Below are 23,022 nucleotides of genomic sequence, written 5' to 3' on the forward strand. Positions count from 1 at the left end.
TAATGAAGGCTATGAAATAGGAGAATGCAGGAGTTAGTATTATCATAATACAAGGATATTGGGAATTCCCAGAAGGAATTAAAAAAAAACAATTCAATATGTGAGCCTTCCTGACTTCCAGAAACTGTCATGAGGTCTCAATTTGCATTGCATGAATTTTCCTTATTACTTTTTTTTCTCTCTTTACCCTTTAGAAACAAAGGTGTGCTGGAAACATTCTCTGGAACAGAGACAAACAAGATCTGGCCCCACGTGCATGCCTTCCTGTGCACCAAGCTACCGGATGTGAGCCAGAAGGAGGCTGCTAGTCAGAGATGAACACTAAACATGAACAGAAGGAGACAGCTGAATTTGAAAGGACTCTGTAGGACTGTATCTGCTAAAAAAAAAAAAGAATGTGAATATTTTAAAGATTATATTCCTGAGTGAAAATACTTTTTTATTTTGGCTATGTTTGAGGTTGGACTGCAATAGCTCAGATCAGGTTTGTGCCATCTGTAGCATTTTTAATTAATGTGAAAACATAACTGGTGAGTTCTAATTAGTCTTTGATTCTCATTGAAAGCATATTTTGTACAACTAGACTTATTCAAATTAAACAAATAAGAAATTTTATAATTCTTCAAGGACAGGCAGGCCTATGTATTCTCATACATGGGTAATGCGATTCCATGTTGCCTGGTCTAGAGCTTATGACAAGCTGAAAAGAGCTCTGTGGAGTGCGAGACATGCGCTACCACACATGCGTGAGTGCTTTCCCACCCACCACGAGAGCGTGGTTACTGCAGTTCTTTTTTTTTTCCTTTTTTAAACCATGGTGAGGAGTGGTTGTGTTTTTCTGCTGCTCCTCACAGCTTGGTCTGGTAGAACTTTTTTGGTGTGTTTACAGTGATTTTTTAGGAGCCATAATTTTGAAACATTTTTCTCACTACTGGCAGGGTTTTGTCTGGTTGGGTCAAAAGTATCACAGGATTTTTCTGTCTGGAAAAGCTAAATGCTTTACATGAACTGACCCTATCTTCACTCCTCTGATCTCCCTACTCACTTTAAGTTAATATAAGAGAGGTTCTAAGGAAAAGTTGTGTGCCTGTGTTCAGGTCCTTTTTCCCTCTTCCCTTATTGTGTTAGTTTTTTTCCCCGCTTTTAATTTTCCTTTGTTTTCCGTGTGATCAGGCTGCTTTTAGGCCTTGACTTTGGCCCATTCTTTTTTTTTCTACTGCCTTGCCCCTTTTTGTGGCACCATCGCTTTGTTTGATTTGGTTGCAGAGGTTTTTCCTTACATGTCCACTCAAGTTCCCAGTGGCTCCAAGCGCTATACCCGGTGCAGTCGGACCATCTCTGGCAAGGACACCCATTCTTGGTGTCTTCAGTGCCAAGGGCCTGATCATAGTCCTAACTGTGTCCTATGTCTGTATGAAGAAAAGGACCCAGTAGGCCAGAAAGGCTCAGCGGGAACAAATGTTTGGAGCCCAGTCTGAATCCTCGACATCAACGTCAAGTATTGCATCGGGAGCATTGGTATGTGTGGCTGCTCAAACTATGGACACTGGGAGCAGTTGTGCATTGAGTGGGTCTCTACCTGCCTCAACGCTGACAGCTGTGCAGGGCTCCCGGGACTGGCCTACGTCGGATCCGACCCTGAGGCAATGTAAGGATTCGACTTCATCTTTCTTTGTCGGCACTGAGGAGCTTCAGTGACTGGCTTCGGGCGAAGGCCAAGAACATCAGCATTGATCCCCCTCAACGCAAGGTGCCATGAACTCCAGGGCGCCGAGGGATTTGGCACATGAGAAGCATTGGCGCAGGGAGGGCCGCTTCCTCTTCATAAAAGAGGTGCAGGTGTGGATGTCTCAGAGCAGCCAGGACCAGCCTCCTGCCTTGACCCCAGCAGTTCTGCAGTCTGTCTCTGAACCGATGCCCCATCCTTCCCTGATGTCGGCCCTCGATGAGGGCATCTGGGCCTCACTCCCTGAGCTGCTGGCTGGCTTCTTGCAACGGAGTGCATCGGCATCTGGGGTGCTTGCACCTACTATGCCTCTCATTGTGGACCTGCTTGGCCTTCAGCCTGCAGTGCGGCCTCTGATGCTGGTGTTGACTGCCACCCAATCCAGTACCTCCTCAACATTGGTGGAGGAAGCTTCGCTGGAGTCAAGGCAGGAGCCGACTCCTTGATGCCTCTCTCGAGGACATCGTTCCTCTATGTCGAGGCAGGCTTGGTCTCAGCCCTCCCATGAGGAGGTTATGACTGACACCAATGAGGAGTGCTCATGGGAGTTGGGGGAGTATCCATGGTACTTCTGGGAGGGTGTCTTATGGCATTCCTTCCGACCCCTCCCCTCCACAGGAAATGAGAAAGCCTCCTGCTGAGAGCCTTTCCTTTCCCTCTTTTGTCAAGGAAATGGCGGCTGCCATTCCATTTCCTTTGGAGGTGGAGGATGAGCCAAGATGCTCGAAGTTCTGGACTATGAGTCTTCTCCTAGTGACTGTACCACTGCATGATATCCTACAGGATGTTCTCATGTGGAACTGAGAGTCTCCTCTGTCTGTCCTGGTACTGCCTAAGAAGATCGATACAATTTAGTGGATTCATAGCATCCCTGGGTTTGAAAAGCCTCAGTTGCCTCATCGTTCCTTTGTAGTTGAATCTGCACTCAAAAGGGCCGACAGTTCTAGGGACTATGCTTTGGAGCCCCCATACAGAGAAGCTAGAACCTTGGACTCTTTTGGGAGCAAGATGTTTCAGGCCTCTATGCTTGAGTCATGTATACAATCATACCAGCTGTTCATGAGCATTTACTTGGACTCGGTGCGCAAGATACTAGATTTGGCTGAATCACTTCGCCAGTTGGCCAAGGAGCAGAAGGTGTGTCGTAAGTTCTTGGCCAGGGGCACCTATGATCCAGGATCTCTGCTCAAAGTATAGCGATGTGCAGACTCTCATGGCTGTGTGTCTATGACTTGGAACCTGAGGTTCAGCAGAGGTTGGAGGATGCCCTGTACCGGGGGATAATCATTTTGGAGAGAAGGTTGAGGAGGTCACTGATCAAATAAAAAAACACACCGATATCATCTCTTCTCTTTCCCGCTGGGCACATTCTGCACGAGAAGGGGTACATATTCGCAGAGGCGTAGGTACACTACCTCCTCTTGCCTGCCTTTTCAGGCTCAGCCCCAACGTGCTTGTTTGCATCAACAGTGTGCGCCTAATTCTCCTGGTGCTCCACAGTCACAGAAATGGATGTGTTTTTGACTGGCTCCAGCAAAACTGCTGTCCCAGTGTCCATTCTGGATGACTTGCCAGTCGGGGGGGGGGGGGGGGGGGGAGGGGAGCTGTAGTTTTTTCAAGAAAGGTGGCCCCCTTCTAACCTCCAACCAGTGGGTTCTTCAAATAATTTGACTAGGATACGCTGTCATTTGGCATCAGAAACCTCCAAATTGCTCACCAAGAGTTCATTCCTTCAGCTCTCAGCACAAGCTGGTACTTGCAGAGGAACTCTCAGCTCTTCTGAAGGCCCATGCAGTTGAGCCTGTTTCACCATGGATGGAAGGGTGGGGATTCTGTTCCAGGCACTTCTTTGTGTAAAAGAAGACAGGGGGGATTCGTCCCATCCTGAACCTAAGGAGCCTGAACAAATTCCTGGTGAAAGAAAAGTTTAGGATGGTTTCACTGGGCACCTTTCTCCCCCATGATTCAGGAAAACAATTGGCTATGGTCTCTAGACTTAAAGGATGCATATACATACATCCCGATACTTCCAGCCCACAAGAAGTATGTTCTATTTCGGTTGGGAACACAGCACTTCCAGTACCGCGTGTTGCCATTTGGCCTCACATCAGCTCCCAGGGTATTTATGAAATGTATAGCGGCAGTCGCAGCGTCACTACGCAGACTGGAAATCCATGTGTTTCCTTATCTCATTGATTGGCTGGTGAAGAGCACGTTGGAGTCCATGCAGAGGACTATTCAGGTGCTGGAGCAACTAGTGTTCTACCCCAAGTCCATCTACACACTGCCCAGCAATTGTAGTTCATTGGAGCCCTGCTCAATTTGCATAAGGTTTGAGCCTTCCTCTAGGGGCCGAGAGCGGACTCTGTAGTCACAGTGGCTTCTTGGGTTCACACCTCTCAGCAGGTCAGAGCTCGGCAGATGTTGAGATTGTTGGGACACATGGCGTCCACAGTTTGTGATACACATGACCCATTTTCACATGAGAACTGCTCAGTGGACCCTAGTTTCTCAGTGGTGTCAAGCCACCGGGAACCTGGAAGATGTCATTCAAGTGTCCCCTGAGCTGACTTGTTCCATGTTGTGGTGGACCATTTGATCCAATTTAACTCTAGGACTTCCATTCCAAATTCCTCAGCCGCAGAAAGTGCTGATGACGGATGCATCTCGCTTCAGTTGGAGAGCCCATGTAGACAGGCTTCACAGGACCTCCCAGGAAACGGATCTCCAGATCAATCTCCTGGAACTTCAGGCTATTTGGAATGCTCTAAAAGCTTTCAGAGATTGGTTGTCGCACTAAATTATACTCATTCAAACAGACAATCAGGTTGCAATGTATTAAACCAACACGCCCACTGTGTCAGGAGGCTATTCGGATATGGCACTGGACTCTCTGGCATGGAATGCTCCTTTGCGCCACTTATCTGGCGGGTAAAAACAGCCTGGCTGACAGACTGAGCAGGGTCATGCAACCACACAAGTGGTTTCTCAACATGGGCGTTGCCCGTGAGATCTTCCAAATGTGGGGCACCCCATCAGTGGATCTCTTTGCCACTCACATCAATCACAAGGTCCCTCAGTTCTGTTCCAGGCTCCAGGCCCACGACCGACTATTGTCGGATGCCTTCCTCCTTCATTGGGGGACAGGACTTCTGTATTAGTATCCTCCCATACCTCTTGTGGAGAAGACTTTGTTGAAAAGCAAAACCACTAGACCTTGATACTGATCATGCCTCACTGTCCTCAACAGATCTGGTTCCGTCTTCTTCTGGAGTTATCTTCCGAAGATCCATAGAGATTGGACTGTTTTCTGACGCTGATCACGCAGAACAAGGGGTTTCTTCTTCATCCTAACCTCCAGTCTATGACCCTCACAGCCTGGATGTTGAGAGCCTAGAATTTGTTTTCTTGGGTCTGCCAGAGGGTGTCTCCCGGGTCTTGCTGGAAGAGATTTACCGTCTGGTGTGAGGGCAAGGCCCTAGATCCCATTTCGTGTCCTACACACACCTTGCTTGTATGACTTCTGCACCTCTCTGAGTCTGGTCTCAAAATCAACTCCATAAGGGTTCACCCTCGGTGCAATTAGTGCTTACCATCAACGTGTAGATGGTAAGCCCATCTCTGGACAGCTTCTAGTTGTTTCTTTTCATGAGAAGTTGTCAAAGCCCCCTGTCAAACCTCCACCTTTGTCATGGGACCTCAACGTCATTCTCACCCAGCTGATGAAAGCTCCTTTCGAGCCACAGGATTCCTGTCATCTGAAGTACTTGACCTGGAAGGTCATTTTCTTGGTTTAGTGAGCTTCAGGCCTTAGTGGTGGAAAGTTTTATAACAACAGAGTAGTCCTCCGCACGCACCCTAAGTTCCTGCCTAAGGTGGTGTTGGAGTTCCATCTGAACCAGTTGTCTTGCCAAAATTTTTTCCCCGACCTCATGCCCATCCTGGCGAGAGTGTCTTGCACACCTTGGACTTAAAAGTGAGCATTGGCCTATTACATGGAGCGGACTAAGCCCCACAGACAGTCCACTCAACTTTCTGTTTCTTTTATAATCCCAACAGGATGGGGGTCGCCATCAGGAAACGCACAATCTTTAATGAGTTGGCAGATTGCATTTCTTTCACTTATACCCAGGCTGGGCTGACCCTGGAGAATCATGTCAAGGCTCACAATGTCAGCCTCCATTGAAGAAATTTGCAAGGCTGCAATGTGGTCTTTGGTCCATACATTCACATCGCACTACTGCCTTGAGCAGGATACCCAACGTGACAGTTCGGGCAGACAAGTGTTGTAGAATCTATTTGGGGTCTAGAATCCAACTCCACCCTCCTAGGCCCATTTTATTCTGTTCCAGGCTGCACTCTCATTCAGATTTTATATAGTTTCAGGTTAATGTGTGTTATGTCCTCACCTTTGCGAAGCCCAATTGACCAATGTTTGTTGTTTTTGGTGAGCCTGGATGCTAGGTATTCCCCATTTGTAAGAATAAGTAGTCGGTTTGGACAGTCAGTATTGCAGAATCTGTTTGGGGTCTAGAATCCAGCTTTGATCCCCTAGGCCCATTTTCTTCTGTTCCAGGCTGCACTCACATAGTTGTATATAGTTTCAGGTTGATCACTGTTATGTCCTCTCCGTTGCGAGGCCCAGTTCACCAGTGGTGGTTGTTTTCGGTGAGCCTAGTAGCTAGGTATTCCCCTTGTGTGAGAATACATAGGCCTGCTTTGTTCTCGGAGAAAGTGAAGATACTTACCTGTAGCAGGTATTCTCCAAGGACAGCAGGCCTTATATTCTCACAACCCTCTTGCCTTTTCTTGGAGTTGTCTTCTTTTTTTTTTGTCCTGTTGTCACCTATGCTGTAATACTGTACTGCGGTAACCAAACGCTCGCAGCGGGTGGGAAGGCACTCGTGCATGTGCAGTGAAGCATGTCTCGCGCTCCACAGAGCTCTTTTCAGCTTGTCATAAGCTCTGGACCGAGCAACATGAGATCGCATTACCCATGTGTGAGAATATAAGGCGTGCTGTCCTCAGAGAATACCTGTTACAGGTAAGTATCTTCACTTTTTTCACTGATTTAGGATTACAGAGTTGATCATAGATGTATTTTTTATTTGCTATACCACTCAGTGGGTAACACTATCTGTGCAATTTTACATTTACATCAAATCAATTAAAATAGGAAAGAAATTACTATAATCATAGATAAAGTTTTAGATTACAGTGTGGTTTCAGTGTCCAGTTGTAACCTATAGCCAGAAATGTAGGCCATAAGGGAATGGAGGGCTGCCCAGAGTCACGAGCTGCAGTGGGACTTGAACCCAGTGCCCCTCGTTCTTAGACCATTTCACTAACCACTAGGATATGGAGACTTGTATAGCAGGATTATATGGGTAAATATGTTATAACATATTTGGTTTTTTTTAAACTTTTTCAAAGAAGTGTGTTTTTAAACTTGTTTTAAATGTAAGATATGAGGATTCATACAGAAGTTTAGAGGGAGATTATTCTTCAAAGAAGGGCCCATGACTGAGAAAGTTGAGGAACGTTTATTATCAAAACAAATCTGATGAAAGGACAGGATCACCAGAAGAGATTGTTGGGACAATGGTAGTGAACGAGTGAGAATGTACGGATTAAGCAGGTAAAATAGGAATAGAGGAAATCCTGTTAAGATTTTTCAGGGAACCCTTGCTGAAACCGGTAACCAGTGTTCCTGTTGTAGTAATTGTATAAAGAGATCCCAGTGCGTAGCTCTTGTAATCAACTTAGCCCCAGTCTTCTGTGGAGCGTGTAGGAGTGGCCCAATGGTTAGTGCTGCAGGTTGTGGACTTGGTGAACTGGGTTTGATTTCTGCTGCTGCCTAACGATCAGCAGTGGGTTGAGATCCCAGGGAACCAAGTTCAGTTCCCTCTGGGCAAGTCACTTAACCCTCCATTGCCCCAGGTACAATATAATACTAGATTGTGAGCCCATTAGGGACAGGATCATTACCTGAAAAGAAAATTGTAAACTGCTTAGGTCTAGGCAGTATATAAATACTGAAAATAAATAAAATAAATTGTAATCTCATAAAAAGTGCATTTCTGGGTGAGAGATAAGATATGTACCTGAAAATTTAGTTGATTGTTAAAGGCTGCTCCCAAGAGCTTCAGGAACTGAACATAATTACATTAGTATTGTCATACTGGGAAAGACCAAAGGTCCATCAAGCCCAGCATCTTATTTCCAACAGTGGCCAATCCATGTCACAAATACCTGGCAAGATTCCAAAAAAGTACAAAACATTTTATACTGCTTATCCCAGAAATAGTGGATTTTCCCCAAGTCCATTTAATAATGGTCTATGGACTTTTCCTTTAGGAAGCCGTCCAAACCTTTTTTAAACTCCGCTAAGCTAACCGCCCCAACCACATTCTCTGGCAACGAATTCCAGAGCCCAATTACACGTTGAGTGAAGAAACATTTTCTACGATTGGTTTTAAATTTACTACATTGTAGCTTCATCGCATGCCCCCTAGTCCTAGTATTTTTGGAAAGTGTAAACAGACGCTTCACATCTACCCATTCAACTTCACTCATTATTTTATAGACCTCTATCATATCTCCCCTCAGCCGCCTTTTCTCCAAGCTGAAGAGCCCTAGTCGCTTTAGCCTTTCCTCATAGGGAAGTCGTTCCATCCTCTTTATCGTTTTCATCACCCTTCTCTGCACCCTTTCTAATTCCACTAAATCTTTTTTGAGATCCGGTGACCAGAACTGAACACAATATTCGAGGTGTGGTCACACCATGGAGCGATATAAAGGTATTATAACATCCTCATTTTTGTTTTCCATTCCTTTCCTAATAAATACCTAACATTCTATTTGCTTTCTTAGCCACAGCAGCACACTGAACAGAAGGTTTCAACGTATCATCAACGACGACACCTAGATCCCTTTCTTGGTCCGTGACTCCTAACATGGAACCTTGCATGACGTAGCTATAATTCGGGTTCCTCTTTCCCACATGCATCACTTTGCACTTGTTCACATTAAACATCATCTGCCATTTATTTATAGTATTTATATCCCACAGTATTCCCACCCACAGGCAGGCTCAATGTGGCGTACAGCAGTTTCAAAAATGTACAATAATACAACAAGCATATAGGCAATATCAGAAAGGGAAAGAGAAATAACTGAGGAGGGTAAGGAAGGGGAAAGAGTAAAGGCTGACAATATGTCACTTCGTTTGCCGGAGTTCAAAAGGATAGGACACCCAGTCTCCCAGTAACGTAAGGTCCTCTTGTAATTTTTCACAATCCTCCCGCGATTTAATGACTTTGAATAACTTTGTGTCATCAGCAAATTTAATTACCTCACTAGTTACTCCCATCTCTAGGTCATTTATAAATATGTTAAAAAGCAGCAGTCCCAGCACAGACCCCTGGGGAATCCCACTAACTACCCTTCTCCTTTGAGAATACTGACCATTTAACCCTACTCTCTGTTTTCTATCTTTTAACCAGTTTTTAATCCACAATAGAACACTACCTCCTATCCCATGACTCTCCAATTTCTTCTGGAGTCTTTCATGAGGTACTTTGTCAAACGCCTTCTGAAAATCCAGATACACAGTATCAACCGGCTCACCTTTATCCACATGTTTGTTAACCCCTTCAAAGAAATGTAGTAGATTGGTGAGGCAAGATTTCCCTTCACTAAATCCATGTTGACTTTGTCTCAGTAATCCATGCTTTTGAATATGCTCTGTAATTTTGTTCTTAATAATAGTCTCTACCATTTTGCCCGGCACCGACGTCAGACTCACCAGTCTATAATTTCCCGAATCTCCTCTGGAACCTTTTTTGAAAAATCGGCGTTATATTGGCCACCCTCCAATCTTTTGGTACCACACTCGATTTTAAGGATAAATTACATATTACTAATAATAGCTCTGCAAGCTCATTTTTCAGTTCTATCAGTACTCTGGGATGAATACCATCTGGTCTAGGAGATTTGTTACTCTTCAGTTTGTAGAACTGCCCCATTACATCCTCCAGGGTTACAGAGAATTCATTAAGTTTCTCCAACTCGTCAGCTTCGAATACCATTTCCAGCACCGGTATCCCACCCAAATCTTCCTCGGTGAAGACCAAAGCAAAGAATTCATTAATCTCTCCGCTACGGCTTTGTCTTCCCTGATCGCCCCTTTTACTCCTTGGTCATCTAGCAGTCCAACCGATTCTTTTGCTGGCTTCCTGCTTTTAATATACCTAAAAAAAATTTTACTATGTGTTTTTGCCTCCAACGCAATCTTTTTTTTTAAGTCCCTCTTAGCCTTCCTTATCAGCGCTTTGCATTTGACTTGACATTCCTTATGCTGTTTCTTATTATTTTCAGTCAGTTCCTTCTTCCATTTTCTGAAGGATTTTCTTTTAGCTCTAATAGCTTCCTTCACCTCACTTTTTAACCATGCCGGCTGTCGTTTGGTCTTCCATCCTCCTTTTTTAATATGCAGAATGTATTTGACCTGGGCTTCCAGGATGGTGTTTTTGAACAGCATCCACGCCATATGTAAATTTTTGATGTATACTTACTTCAAAGGTAATATCAAATCCGATCATATTATGATTACTGTTATCAAGCGGCCCCAGCACCATTACCTCCCGCATCAATCCTAATATCCATAATAAGTGGTACTGATAGAGAATTTGCTGTTGCACTGCTGAAAATCAGGGCTTTTGTCTTGTTCACATTTGATTTCATTTTATGTGATATTAACCGACCTGCAGTTTTATCAAACTTCCTATTTAGTTCACAAATCACAGAGGGATGTGATATATCTGTAACACTCCAAATTCGAACATTGCCCAATTTGCCAGCTTTCCTAATCTCTGTCCCGGCAGACAGTAGTTCAGCCCTACAAGAATAGTCCTTCCCTTCACACATAGAATTTCTATCCATAATGATTCCACACTGCTGTTTTATGTGGAATATTTATTTTATTTGAGTCAATTCCCCTCTAATTTGATCCTCTCTATCATTGCAATACAATTTGTACCCTAACACAGTGTCCCATTGATTGTCCTCTTTCCACCAAGTCTTTGAGATGCCTGTTATATCTATTTCATCATTTAGTGCTATATTCTCTAACTCCCCCATCTTATTTTTTAGGCTTCTGCATTTGTATACAGGCTCTTCAAATTTTGTTTTTTTTTCCTTTTGATCTACAAGCTGCTTAGAAGTTGAAGAAGATAATGTGCATCCTTTACCCTGCTCCCTCATTAAGCACACATGGCTTACTTTCAGCATTGTTGAAACCTCTCTACTGGAATTCCCTAAATGTCCTATTTCAATATATCTTTCAAGGATACTCCACACCGAACCATGCGCTCCTGGGCCACTGTCGGCTCCCCCTCCCCCATTCTAGTTTAAAAGCTACTCTATCTCCACTTTAAAAGCTAGAGCCAGCAGCCTGGTTCCATCCCAGTTAAGCTAGAGCCCATCCTTTCGGAACAGTTTCCCCCTTTCCCAGAATGCCGTCCAGTTCCTAACAAATCTAAATCCCTCATCCCTGCACCATCGTCTCAACCGCACATTGAAACTTCGGAGCTCTGCCTGCCTTTTGGGTCCTGTGCATGGAATGGGGAGCATCTCTGAAAATGCTACCCTGATCGATCTGGACTTCAGCTTTCTACCTAAGAGCCTAAATTTGGCTTCCAGAAACTCCCTGCCACACTTTCCTATGTCATTGGTACCCACACGTACCAAGACAGCCAGCTCCTCCCCAGCACTATCTAAGATCCTGTCTAGGTGACACTTGAGGTCTGCTACCTTCGCACCAGGCAGGCAAGTGACCCAGGTGATCCTCACGTCCACCAGCCACCCAGTTATCTACATGCATTATGATTGAATCACAAACTACAACAGCTGTCCTAACCCTTCCCGCTTGGGCAGAAGTTCTCAGAGACATATCCTTGGTGCGAGAGGACAGTGCATTCCCTGGTGGGCAGATCCTGGCTACAGTAATACTTCGTACTTCACCAGGGTGATGCTCTCCTTCTAGGAGACCTCCCTCATCCAAGACAGCACAGGGGCTGCCAAGACTGGAGGTGGACGTATCTACAACGTCCTTGTAGATCTCCTCTCTGTACCTCTGTCTCCTTCAGCTCCTCCAAGTCTCCTACTCTAGCCTCAAGAGAACGGACCCATTCTCTGAGAGCTAAGAGCTCTTTGCATCGGGCTCATCAACTGGGAGATAATCATACATGTGACACTTAGTACAAAAGACTGGATAGCACCCCTCTCGCTGCTGGACTGCTGTCTCCATCTTAGTATTTTTTAGTTTTTCAATAATTTAAAACATGCTAAGGTATTAAGGATATCAGTCTAATATATATATTTTTTAAAGTCTTTAACTTATATGGTGTATTGTATGATTTATTTAATGTTTTCTTCTTAGACAGTAATAAAATGTAATTTAAACTCTATAAGAGCACTCCTCCCTTGTTATCCTAATTAGAATGATTATAAATTAAGACTAAACTAGGTCCTGCTGTGCCTGCTTGAGGCTATCTGTTAATGCTTTAAAACTAGGGGGGGAAATAGTATGGAGACTAGTTAATAAAGTTTGCTTTTTTATATATTTTTATTCTGCCTATCACTAACCTACAATTCCTACGTTAAACCCGAATCTTTAAGTTCCCAAAGCACAGAGGAAAATAATGTTCACTTACCAGAGAAATGTCCTCTTCTCTTAGAACAGGTCAGTAGTCAATAAATCAGCTATAGTTAGAGATTGGATAGAAAATGAACACTGAGAATTTCTATTTATAAAAGAAACATGGTTGCATCTCAAGGATGACCCAGTAATACTTGACCTATGCCCACCAGGCTATAAAATAATACATATCAACAGACCCAAAAAAGAAAAGAGGTGGAGTTGCCTTAATTCATAAATCCTACTTCACAGTAGAGCCTATTGCTGAACACAGATCCTCTGCTATTGAAATGCTGGCATACAAAATCGCCAACACACTAACAGATCCATTATGTTGCATACTTTTCTATCATCCTCCAGGATGCTGGTCTAACGCTCAAGATAAATTTATGGATTTTGTATCAAACATCTGCACAAACTTCTCCGACTTCGTAATGCTACCCCTGAATCAAATTCGGGTATACATCTGAAGTATCACAGTCCAGCAGCGAGAGGGGTGCTATCCAGTCTTTTGTACTAAGTGTCACATGTATGATTATCTCCCAGTTGATGAGCCCGATGCAAAGAGCTCTTAGCTCTCAGAGAATGGGTCCGTTCTCTTGAGGCTAGAGTAGGAGACTTGGAGGAGCTGAAGGAGACAGAGGTACAGAGAGGAGATCTACAAGGACGTTGTAGATACGTCCACCTCCAGTCTTGGCAGCCCCTGTGCTGTCTTGGATGAGGGAGGTCTCCTAGAAGGAGAGCATCACCCTGGTGAAGTACGAAGTATTACTGTAGCCAGGATCTGCCCACCAGGGAGTTTATCTTGTTGGGCAGACTGGATAAACCGTATAAGTCTTTATCTGCCATCATTTACTATGTTACTATGTCATCTCTTTAGGAGATATTAATCTGCACCTAGAAAAACATCATGACTCCAACACCAGAAATCTAACATCCTTCCTAAATCAATGGAACCTCGAAACACCACAAGCTACTTCATCCCATACAAAAGGCCATCTATGGGGGGAGGATTAGGGGCAGATCACGGGTGTTCCTGAAATTTATAAGCGCTGATATAGCATAAGGGGGATCCGTGCCTAATTTAGGCACAAGGATTTACATCAGTGTTCAGTTGGTGTAAATGATCATGCCTAAAAGTAGTTGCAAATTCTGGTGCTAAGCACTAGTCTATAAATGGCACCTAACTTTGAGTGCCGTTTATAGAATAGTGCTAAGCATTATTTTTTTTCAGTGTCATTTATATAATTTCTAGGGGAGGTAGGATGTGTGACTGTTCCATTTCAGTTGCTGATTTGAGTTTTCATAATAGTAAATTACTGGATGTTGATCATATCCAGTATTAGAATTTGCAGGGTGTTTTGGGAGGGTTTTTTGGCCTTGATTATTGTTTGAGTTACTTACCTGAAAAATAGGTTTTTGTTAGTTTATGATTTTATCACAAAGTCTCTGGGTGCTATGCAGGACAAGATCAGCCATAGCAAATAGAATTGGGTGGATATTTGTTCATTTCTATTCTCCCTAAAACTAGGCAAAGTACAAGATAACATACATAGAGGGGCATTTTCGAAAGAAACGTCCAAGTTGCGATTTGGACGTCCTTGCAAAACGGCGAAATCCAGGGACGGGAAACCCATATTTTTGAAACAAGATGGATGTCCATCTTTCGTTTCAAAAATACAGTCATTGGACGTCCCTAGAATTGGACGTCCCTAGACATGGATGTTTTGGCGATTTTCGAAACCAAAGATGTCCATGTCAAAAATGTTCAAATGCAAGCCATTTGGATGTGGGAGGAGCCAGCATTTGTAGTGCACTGGTCCCCCTGACATGCCAGGACACCAACTGAGCACTCTAGGGGGCACTGCATTGGACTTCATAAAATGTTCCCAGGAACATAGCTCCCTTACCTTGTGTGCTGAGCCCCCCAAAATCCACTACCCCCAACTGTACACCACTACCATAGCCCTTACAGGTGAAGGGGGGCACCTATATATGGGTACAGTGGGTTTTGGAGAGCTCACTGTTTCCTCCACAAATGTAACAGGTAGAGGGGGTATGGGCCTGGGTCCGCCTGTATGAAGTGCACTGCAGTACTCACTAAAACTGCTCCTGGGACCTGCATGCGCTGTCATGGATCTGAGTATGACATCTGAAGCTGGCACAGAGACTAGCATGACATATTTTTAAAGATGTTTTTTTGAGGATGGGAGGGGGTTAGTGACCACTGGGGGAGTAACGGGAAGTCATCCCTGATTCCGGTGGTCATCTGGTCATTTTGGGCACCTTTTTGTGCCTTATTCGTAATAAAAACACGTCCAGGTGAAAACGTCCAAGTGTTCGTCAAGGACGTCCTTGTTTTTTTTGATTATGGGTCAAGGACGTCTAAGTGTTAGGCACGCCCAAGTGCCACCTTCGCTACGCTTCCGACATGCCCCCTTGAAATTTGGACGTCCTTGCGACGGACTGTAGTTGGATACGTCCAAAATCGGGTTTCGATTATACCGATATGGACGTCTTCCGATTTTGTGCCAACTGTAATGCATCTAGCTGCGCCTGGAAGATAAAGATAAAGGACATTAAAATAATAATGTCACAATAAGACCAGATTTTATGACCATCCTAAAATCATGAGCTTTAGCTTGCTAAGCATACGTAGTCACAAAAAAGCAGTTTAAGCATCAACCTTTGCTTGGTCTTGCATGGTCAACTGTGCAACTAGAACCACACCTACCCTAGAAATTCTTAGTTTGATCTCAAACTGAGTTCCATGAAAGTTTAGAAATCAAATGAAGGATGATCAATACATCAGTAACTAATGGATGTGCAGCTGAGTGTGTATCATGTATCCCAACATGCATATGTTGTTGACTTGAGAATAATGCCAATGATTACATGGTTTTATGATACGGGTGTAGAATGACTGACAAGTTACATCTTTCCTACTTTGGGGGCTATAATGGCAATGGTGTACAGCGCTGCGTATGCCTTGTAGCGCTATAGAAATGATAAGTAGTAGTAAGGAGGGCTGCATGTGTGTGGATGTATCAAGTGATGCTTAGATGGTGACTCTGGCTGTGAAGAATTAAGGCTGGAGCAGGGCAGACTTGTACAGTCAGTATCCTAATATGGCAATCTGGTTTAGGATGGGCTGGAAAGAACATGATCAAGTATTTTATATCACACTCTTTGTTGGTTTAATCCAGCACAGAAAGCACTAGCAGCGCTGCATAGAGCTGGGTCCTATAGTCTTCTATAGTGGTTTATTAGTGCGGGCCCGACAGCAGAGTTGTAATGAGAGGGAGCCAAAATATGCTGCAGGGTGGATGGGATGAGAAAGGCAGCGGGTTCAATGGACAGAGGTGGTCACAATTCAGGCTGGGGCGGCTATGAACCATGTATTCCAGCAAGTGTTTGAGAAGGTACAAGTGGCACAGTGTGCCTGTGCTCCATGTGAGTGAGACTAATCTGAGGCACTTTACTACTTACTTGACTTAAATATTCTTTTGGAGATCATTACCCTAAAATGCATTCTTTCCGGCCCTCTGCCGCTCATTGACCTTTAAGTATATCTGTGCATTTGGACTGTGTTCTGAAACACACAAAGAGCATGAATCTGGTAATGATTCACAATTAAGACACTATATATGTTTTTCACTTTTGAGCAATGTGTTATTAGTAAACTTACCGAGAGTCACACACACTGCCACTGACGTTGGCTACACTGCACAGACCTGTGTAATAATTTTATTTGCTACGATTTTTACTGCACGACTATAGATTATGTAAAGATATACACAATTTTTAACCTCAGTCCTAGTGCACACATTTAGTACCTGGATCCCTCACATTTTTTTATGTTATGTACTAGTAAATATTTTATATGGACATTTATGGTTATTGTTTTGATAATGTTTTTAGTGCAGCATGCCTGATGCAGCCCATGCCCTGATGTGTAGGCAAAATGTGAACCACATTGGGTGACCTTTTTAATAAAAGAATTTTACCTTTAAATCTTTTAACTTGGGATCTCCTTTTTTTTCCTAGCATCTTAACAGTTTTGTACAAAATACTGCAGAAGAGGTGTCTTGTAAGGTTTGTCTCTTTGTGGATGATTACCATATTGCAAATTTTGGGTGACACTGCAGATGCTCGGGGTAATAAAAGAGAAGTATAGTGAAGTTTGAAGAGTGGTTTAAAATTTGGCATCTAAGATTCAATGCTAAAACAATGTAGGGTAATGCATTTATAGGCTACAAAAACCCAAGCGAGCAGTATAGTATACAGCAATGGTCTTTATTAATTTTTAAGTTGGGTCCATGTCTGAAGGCAAACAAGTATCTTCCTATGTGGGGCCATGACACGGACAGTGCATGCTGACATCCATCCCCACCAATCTGTGCATCTCTTGAATGCCCTCTCCCCCCCCCCCCCCCCCACACCTAGGTTTATCCCACATCTCTCTCTCCTCCCCCCCCCCCCCCACAACTAGGACCAGTATCTTTCCTCCTCCCTCACCCCCACCAGGTCCAGCATCTGAATCCTCTCCCCCCCCCCCCCCCTTGCCCTTGGACATACCTCTGACCCCGCCTATCTCCTCGCCCACCTTTAAAGGCAGGAGTGATGTCCAATCCCGCCTGGTCCCCAGTACCATCATCTTTTAAAATGGCAACACTTAAAAAGGCCTTAGAGGTGCAGCAGGTGCTACCATTTTGAAGATGGTGGCATTAAGGGCAGATGCAATGGGGCATCACACCCTTTAGCTGTGAGAGGGAAGTTGAAAAGGACAAGGCGTGTCCATGGAAGGGAGGGCTGGGGGAGCAAGAAGTGTCCAGGGGCATGATAGTAGCCCTTGGCTCATGGGCTTTGCATTGACGAACAGTGGTATATGGGGTAAAGCACTTGTGTGCAATAAAAAAAAAAAGGTACCTGGGGATGATTGTATCTGATTATCTTAAGGTGGCCAAACACAGAGAAAAGGCAATGGAAAAAGCCAGGAGGCTTCTTGGGTGCACAGGGAGAGAGGAATGGTTATCAGGAAAACAGGCGTTATAGTGCTTCTCTACAAGTCATTGGTAAGACTTCAACTAGAGTATTTTTCTGCAGACCACATGTTCAAAACAGTATCAAGAGGATGGAGTTGGTCTAGAGGGAGGCTATGAAATGGTCAATGATCTTTGTCAAGAAGTATATGGAAACAAAGATCCCAGTATGTATATTTTGGAAGAAAGGCAGGGGAGAGGAGATATGATAGAAACATTTAAATACCTCCATGGCAAACATGCACAGGAGGCAAGCCTCTGTCAATTGGAAGGAAGCTCAAGAATGAGGGGGCACAAAATGAAGATGAAAGGGGGTAGATAAGAGTGATCTAAAGAAATATTTATGGAAAGAGTGGTGGGTGTGGTAGAGACAAACACAAAAGCATCTCAAAGAAAGGAAGAGAATAGCAGAGATTAGTAGATGGTATGAGGGTAGATTGAATAGGGTATATAGTCTTCATCTATTGTCATTTTCTATGTAAACCTTAGTAAACTAACCACACACATTGTTACAACAGATTTTTTTTTAAATTCATATTTTATTGAATTCACAATTTTTATATACAATTTAAATGTAACCATCATACAATATACTACCAAGTTTATCCCACATCATTATCATCAATTAAGATACATTGCAGAAAGTTGCAGTATGTCTCCCAAAACTATGAGATAAAATTACCTTAGCATAAATTTTGGACCACATAAGTTGCATTTAGAAGACCTGTAAGAGGAATCTGATATTCAAACTTCTCCCACAAGCTGCATTTCTCATAGAAGACACTACTTCCTCCCACCAGGTATTAAAAAAACAAAAAACAAACTAGTGCTATGAACAAAATAAAACAACAAAAAAATCCCTCATCCTACCTACATCAAAGGAAGATATGGATGAATTGGGCTCTTTATTATGAAAGTAGTTCTAAGAAAACCAACCTTCTTTCCAGCTTTACATTTCACTTATTTCAAACACTATTCTGCTCTTTTCCTTCTCTCCCCTATAAACATACATCTTTTCACTTGATTTCCTTAATTTTAATAAACTATTTCCTAATACCTAGTTCCTTGAACTGATTGCACAACATGCTTCGTACATTAAATAAGCCAGAAGAGGTATTCCAGTGCTCAAAATATACAGATTTTTTTTTTTTGGTGTGTGTGGGGGGAGGGGGAATTGCACACAAATTTATGAGTTATTCAGAAAAGTTGACTGGTTTATAACCCTCAAGGATCAGAACACCTACTCCTATAAAAATTGGCAAAGTTTATAATGAGGCTATCACACCCCACTTTGATCCCACAAACTATATTGGATTCACCCTATTAGCATTACATATTTGTTATACACTTTCAAGAATCTCTTAAACATGCAGACTCCCCAATGTTATTCCTCTTTGTGCTCCTTTAAGACCCATGCATCTTTTTTTTTTAATTGAAAATGTATCATATCTGATAGCACAATAAAAGAAAAGTTTCCTTTACATCACCTAAAGTAGTACATATCTTAAAGCCCACATCAAGGAGATCACAGCAATTTCTAGAGATAATGTCCAAGTAAAAATGAAGTAAAATAATCAAATTCAGCTAAATACAGGCATCAATAGTGTTAAAGAATTAATCAATCCCAATCATCTAAAAATCATAAAGCAACAGACCCCCCCTTTTTTTCTGAATTATCCTTAGCCTTAACTGGTTATCTATTACGGCAGACTATTGTATGGGATTAAAAAAAAAACCAAAACAAAAAATACCCATGATGATTATTTTCATAATCCACTAAACATCTACAGGGAACTTGCATGCATCTTTTTAGCACATATAATGCAGAATATACTCCCTACCACATTATGCAATTACAACCTCGCCTCCAAATTGTCAAATGAAGCAAAGATCATTAATAAAGCTTCTTTCTAACACATTTCAAGCTAAGACATACATGAAATACTGCCAGTACACATGCTGCATTTCCCAGTAATTCTCCGCAAGCCTTTACATTTTGCAAATATGCAGTCAGGTCTCTCTTCCACTTTAAGTTAGACCCATGTATGCTGAAACGCTTCTCAATTCCTGGTAGTGCCACCAATAATTACAAACTCCTGAATCATATATGAACAAAATGTACAGCCGTTCTGAAGCTTCCAATATCATGCAGCATTCATTACACCTTTATCTACTTCCTAAAACATTATGCCTATATAATGGCTGACTCCTATCAAGTTTGTGACTTTTAGGTCAGTGAACATGTCCTCATATCCTTTAACAAAGCCCTGGTCCTGCAGACTATCTTCACTACTTTATGTGTTCATACAGCTTCATCTCCATATTTTCTACTAAACCCATAAGTTTTTGTTAAAACTGGGTATATCCTCATAACTGAAATTATATACTGGCACATTCTTTCACAGGAAGTCTCTAGAAGTTTATTTTACATTGTGTAGAGCAGTAGTTCCCAAACCTGTCTTTGGAGAAACTCAGCCAGTCATGTTTTCAAGCTATCCACTATGAATATGCATGAGATTTGCATGGAGGAGATGCATGCAAATTTCAGGCAAATTCATTGTGGATATCCTGAAGCATCACTGAACTCCTATTTCTATCCTTCTACACAATCAGGCTTCATAGTCCCCAATAACCCAAATCTGCCTGTAGATCAGATTCTCTATACAAGCAACACATGAACTGATTCAAAGCACTCTCAAATACAATTTTTTTGCAGTCAATCCAGTGTACTCATTAAACCCAAACCCATATGAAGGCTCTTGTTTGTGGCAATAGAGAAAACAAAAATAAAAAGGCATAGTCTTAATCAAGATTTTAAAAAAGTACATAAAACTCCCCAACATTGTTTGACCCCAGTATATGTCCTTTGGGTCATTCGGCACATAAGAATTGCATCTCCATTTGTTTTTGAAAGAGGATCAATATAACCTCCTGGTTCTTTGGGATCTTCAAATGTTTTGGTCTTTTTGTTCACAGTCATTTTGCTGAATAAAACAATCTAAGCCTTGCTTTCATATTTAGATGTTTTCACATTGCAAGAAACTTCCTCCATCTTGATGTAACTTCATTTATATCTACAACCAAAATTTTTTTTCTTCCACAGATAGGTGACCAAACCTTGACTTTTTTTCAGGACTTCAAATTAGAAATCTCAAGAGATTCATTACTTTTGGGTATTTAGTGTTGCTAATATTATGAGAAGGAAGTATACATTGCATGCTCAAAGTCCTTCATAAACTGAATTTCTCCATAAATTTCACTGGATTTCCATTCCTTCTACGAACTCCCAAAATTCTCAGAATCAAAATGCAAATAAAAAGGCGTAAAAAAACACAGTGGCTTGATTCTGCCTGATAATACTTTCACAGAAGCTTCCAACAACAACGTTCCTTTCTCCAAGTCATCCACTCGTTTTGAAATAGAAAATTGTGATGTAGAAGAAGCCACTTCAGTGCTAAGTTACTTAGGAGCACCAAGATTCTTTGGCATTGGTATCTTTGTTTCCTTACCAACAGCTAAGTGTCCTATTGGCTCCACACGATGCTGTCCAAGCAGCTTCTATTTGCCTCAATCTACCACTGGCTACAACAGTATTTGGAAGATACAGCATTTTTTTCTTGCATGATTCATTGAACTTTTGATTTTCAGAGAGTAGCTCTCTTCTCAGATGCCTATCCATTAGCAAGCTCTGGCACTCCCAGCACACCAAACCTCAATATAATCAGTAACATAACATTAAATTTTCCCACCAGCACACTTCTAGGCTTCATGCAATGAGTGGCAGCCTCTTCAGGAGGATTTACAGGAACTAAATAGCAATAGCTCATTTCAGCTCACTGCTGTACCCAAATACACATTATACATTCTGGACCTTGGTGAAATGAAATAAAACACACTAACCTACCTACAGTAATAATGCTTGTGGTATTTTACTGTAAATGTGTGGAAGTGAGGCCCAGTATTCTTGATAGTGAAAGAGCCTCAAGTTGAGGAATACACTGCACATTACATCTGTGAGCAACATGAACACAGCCTGCTTGTTGTGGGAGTTGGGGTGGTAATAAACCAATCAAGAAACCATGATCATCTTTGTACAGTACTACTGTTCAGAAGAGAAAATATACCATGCAACCAGTGGCTACTGTCCCAAACTACAGAGACCAAGGTGAACCTATTGAAAAGCCCAAATTAGAATGACTATTATTCAAACTCATATTGTAACTATACTCCACACTTCAGGACTCAGCCAAGCACACAGATATAGCCTGGGCCACATATTTGCTGCAGTCCTTCAGGACAAGTCAAAATGGGAAGGCTATCCCAATCCCTCCCCACACAAAAATATATTTAAATAAAAGATGAAAAAGAATCAGCAAAGATAATGTCAGGTGTTTATTGCTAGTAACGTGATGCAACACCAGATTATTTTTGGTTTGGTGACCGAGCACACAGGATAATCACACAGATATATTTGGCATTTAATCATCATTATTAATACAAAAAGCAGCAAAAGTTTATAACAAAAGGTTACAGCATATTGTACACACAATCAAACAAATCTTGTAAACACTAGTTTTCTATCATATTTGAGCATTGAACATTTCTATATTTCTAAAACATCCAGACTACAAGTAAATATTGTTAAAATACTTCTGTATCCAGTTTCAATTCCTATAACCATTGGGAGAAAATGTTCAAACAGAAAGACACCACAAAGTGTGCTCCTGCATCTCTTCTCCAACGAATAGCAAAAATAAAGTGCAGCACCAATATAATTTCAAATAGGAAAATAGCCGAGCTCTGCCATTATTTGTAGCAAAATATTTCTTGACTGTTTCTTCAGACTATAGCGTGTCCATCATTTTGGATTCATCATCCTCTCTGTGACCTGTTGAGCTTGTATTGCAGAGGCCCGTGCCCTGATAGCACTGGATAGAATGATCAGCATTCTGCAGAAGGAAGAAAAAGACCACTTTGGTTCAGAAAACATATGCAATACATAAATCTGTGGCAACGTATGTTGGATAATGCTTGGTGCTGTGTAGGGCAGTCTAAAGCAGCTTCCCAAAAACCATATTTAATTCCTTCTCCCTCTGAGGGCATGAAGCAGGTTGACAAAACTATTTGTGATAGTATTTAAATACTTCATAAAGTATAATTAAAAGAAACAGGTGTTTGGGGCTGGCAATGTGGCTCAGGTCATAGCCAAGTCATTTCTGATTCTCCTGCTTCAACAAGCCTATAAAGGCAATATGTTAGAACTAAGGAAAGGAGGCTGCTACCATGGCAACCAGTATTCCTGTATAATTTCCGTGTGGACTTCTGGTGCTGCGCCATCTTGCAAGTTGACTTGCCTAGAGCTGGTATGTCCCGTGAGATTATGTGGTTCTATACAGTTCAACCACAGGAGAACAATGTAACCAGAGTGAAAGTAGAAATACACTCTATTAAAATCAATTGCCCAACATGGCCATGTTTCGCCTCCCAGAGGCAGTGTCAGGGACTTATCAATCCATTATAAAAATACACATAAAAATAAATTTAAAAACATTAGT

At 42.3% G+C, this 23,022-nt stretch overlaps 2 protein-coding genes across 3 annotated transcripts in view; one reads left to right on the forward strand and one right to left on the reverse strand.

Annotated features, from left to right (window-relative positions):
• Positions 1–3,300, forward strand: part of AK3 (adenylate kinase 3) — a 46,967-nt gene extending 43,667 nt beyond the window's left edge. Inside the window, exon 5 of the mRNA XM_030193802.1 lies at positions 195–3,300. Within this exon, the coding sequence (XP_030049662.1) occupies positions 195–318 (124 nt within the window). The 3' untranslated portion in view covers positions 319–3,300. The remainder of the gene's footprint in view (positions 1–194) is intronic.
• Positions 3,301–20,590: 17,290 nt separating this feature from the next.
• Positions 20,591–23,022, reverse strand: part of CDC37L1 (cell division cycle 37 like 1) — a 78,027-nt gene continuing 75,595 nt past the window's right edge. For both annotated transcript variants that reach the window (XM_030193804.1, XM_030193803.1), the window contains exon 7: positions 20,591–22,416. In XM_030193804.1, the coding sequence (XP_030049664.1) occupies positions 22,312–22,416 (105 nt within the window). In that variant the 3' untranslated portion in view covers positions 20,591–22,311. The remainder of the gene's footprint in view (positions 22,417–23,022) is intronic.

The sequence above is a fragment of the Microcaecilia unicolor genome, chromosome 2 (genome assembly GCF_901765095.1).
Source record: "Microcaecilia unicolor chromosome 2, aMicUni1.1, whole genome shotgun sequence".
Classification (NCBI taxonomy): Eukaryota; Metazoa; Chordata; class Amphibia; order Gymnophiona; family Siphonopidae; genus Microcaecilia; species Microcaecilia unicolor.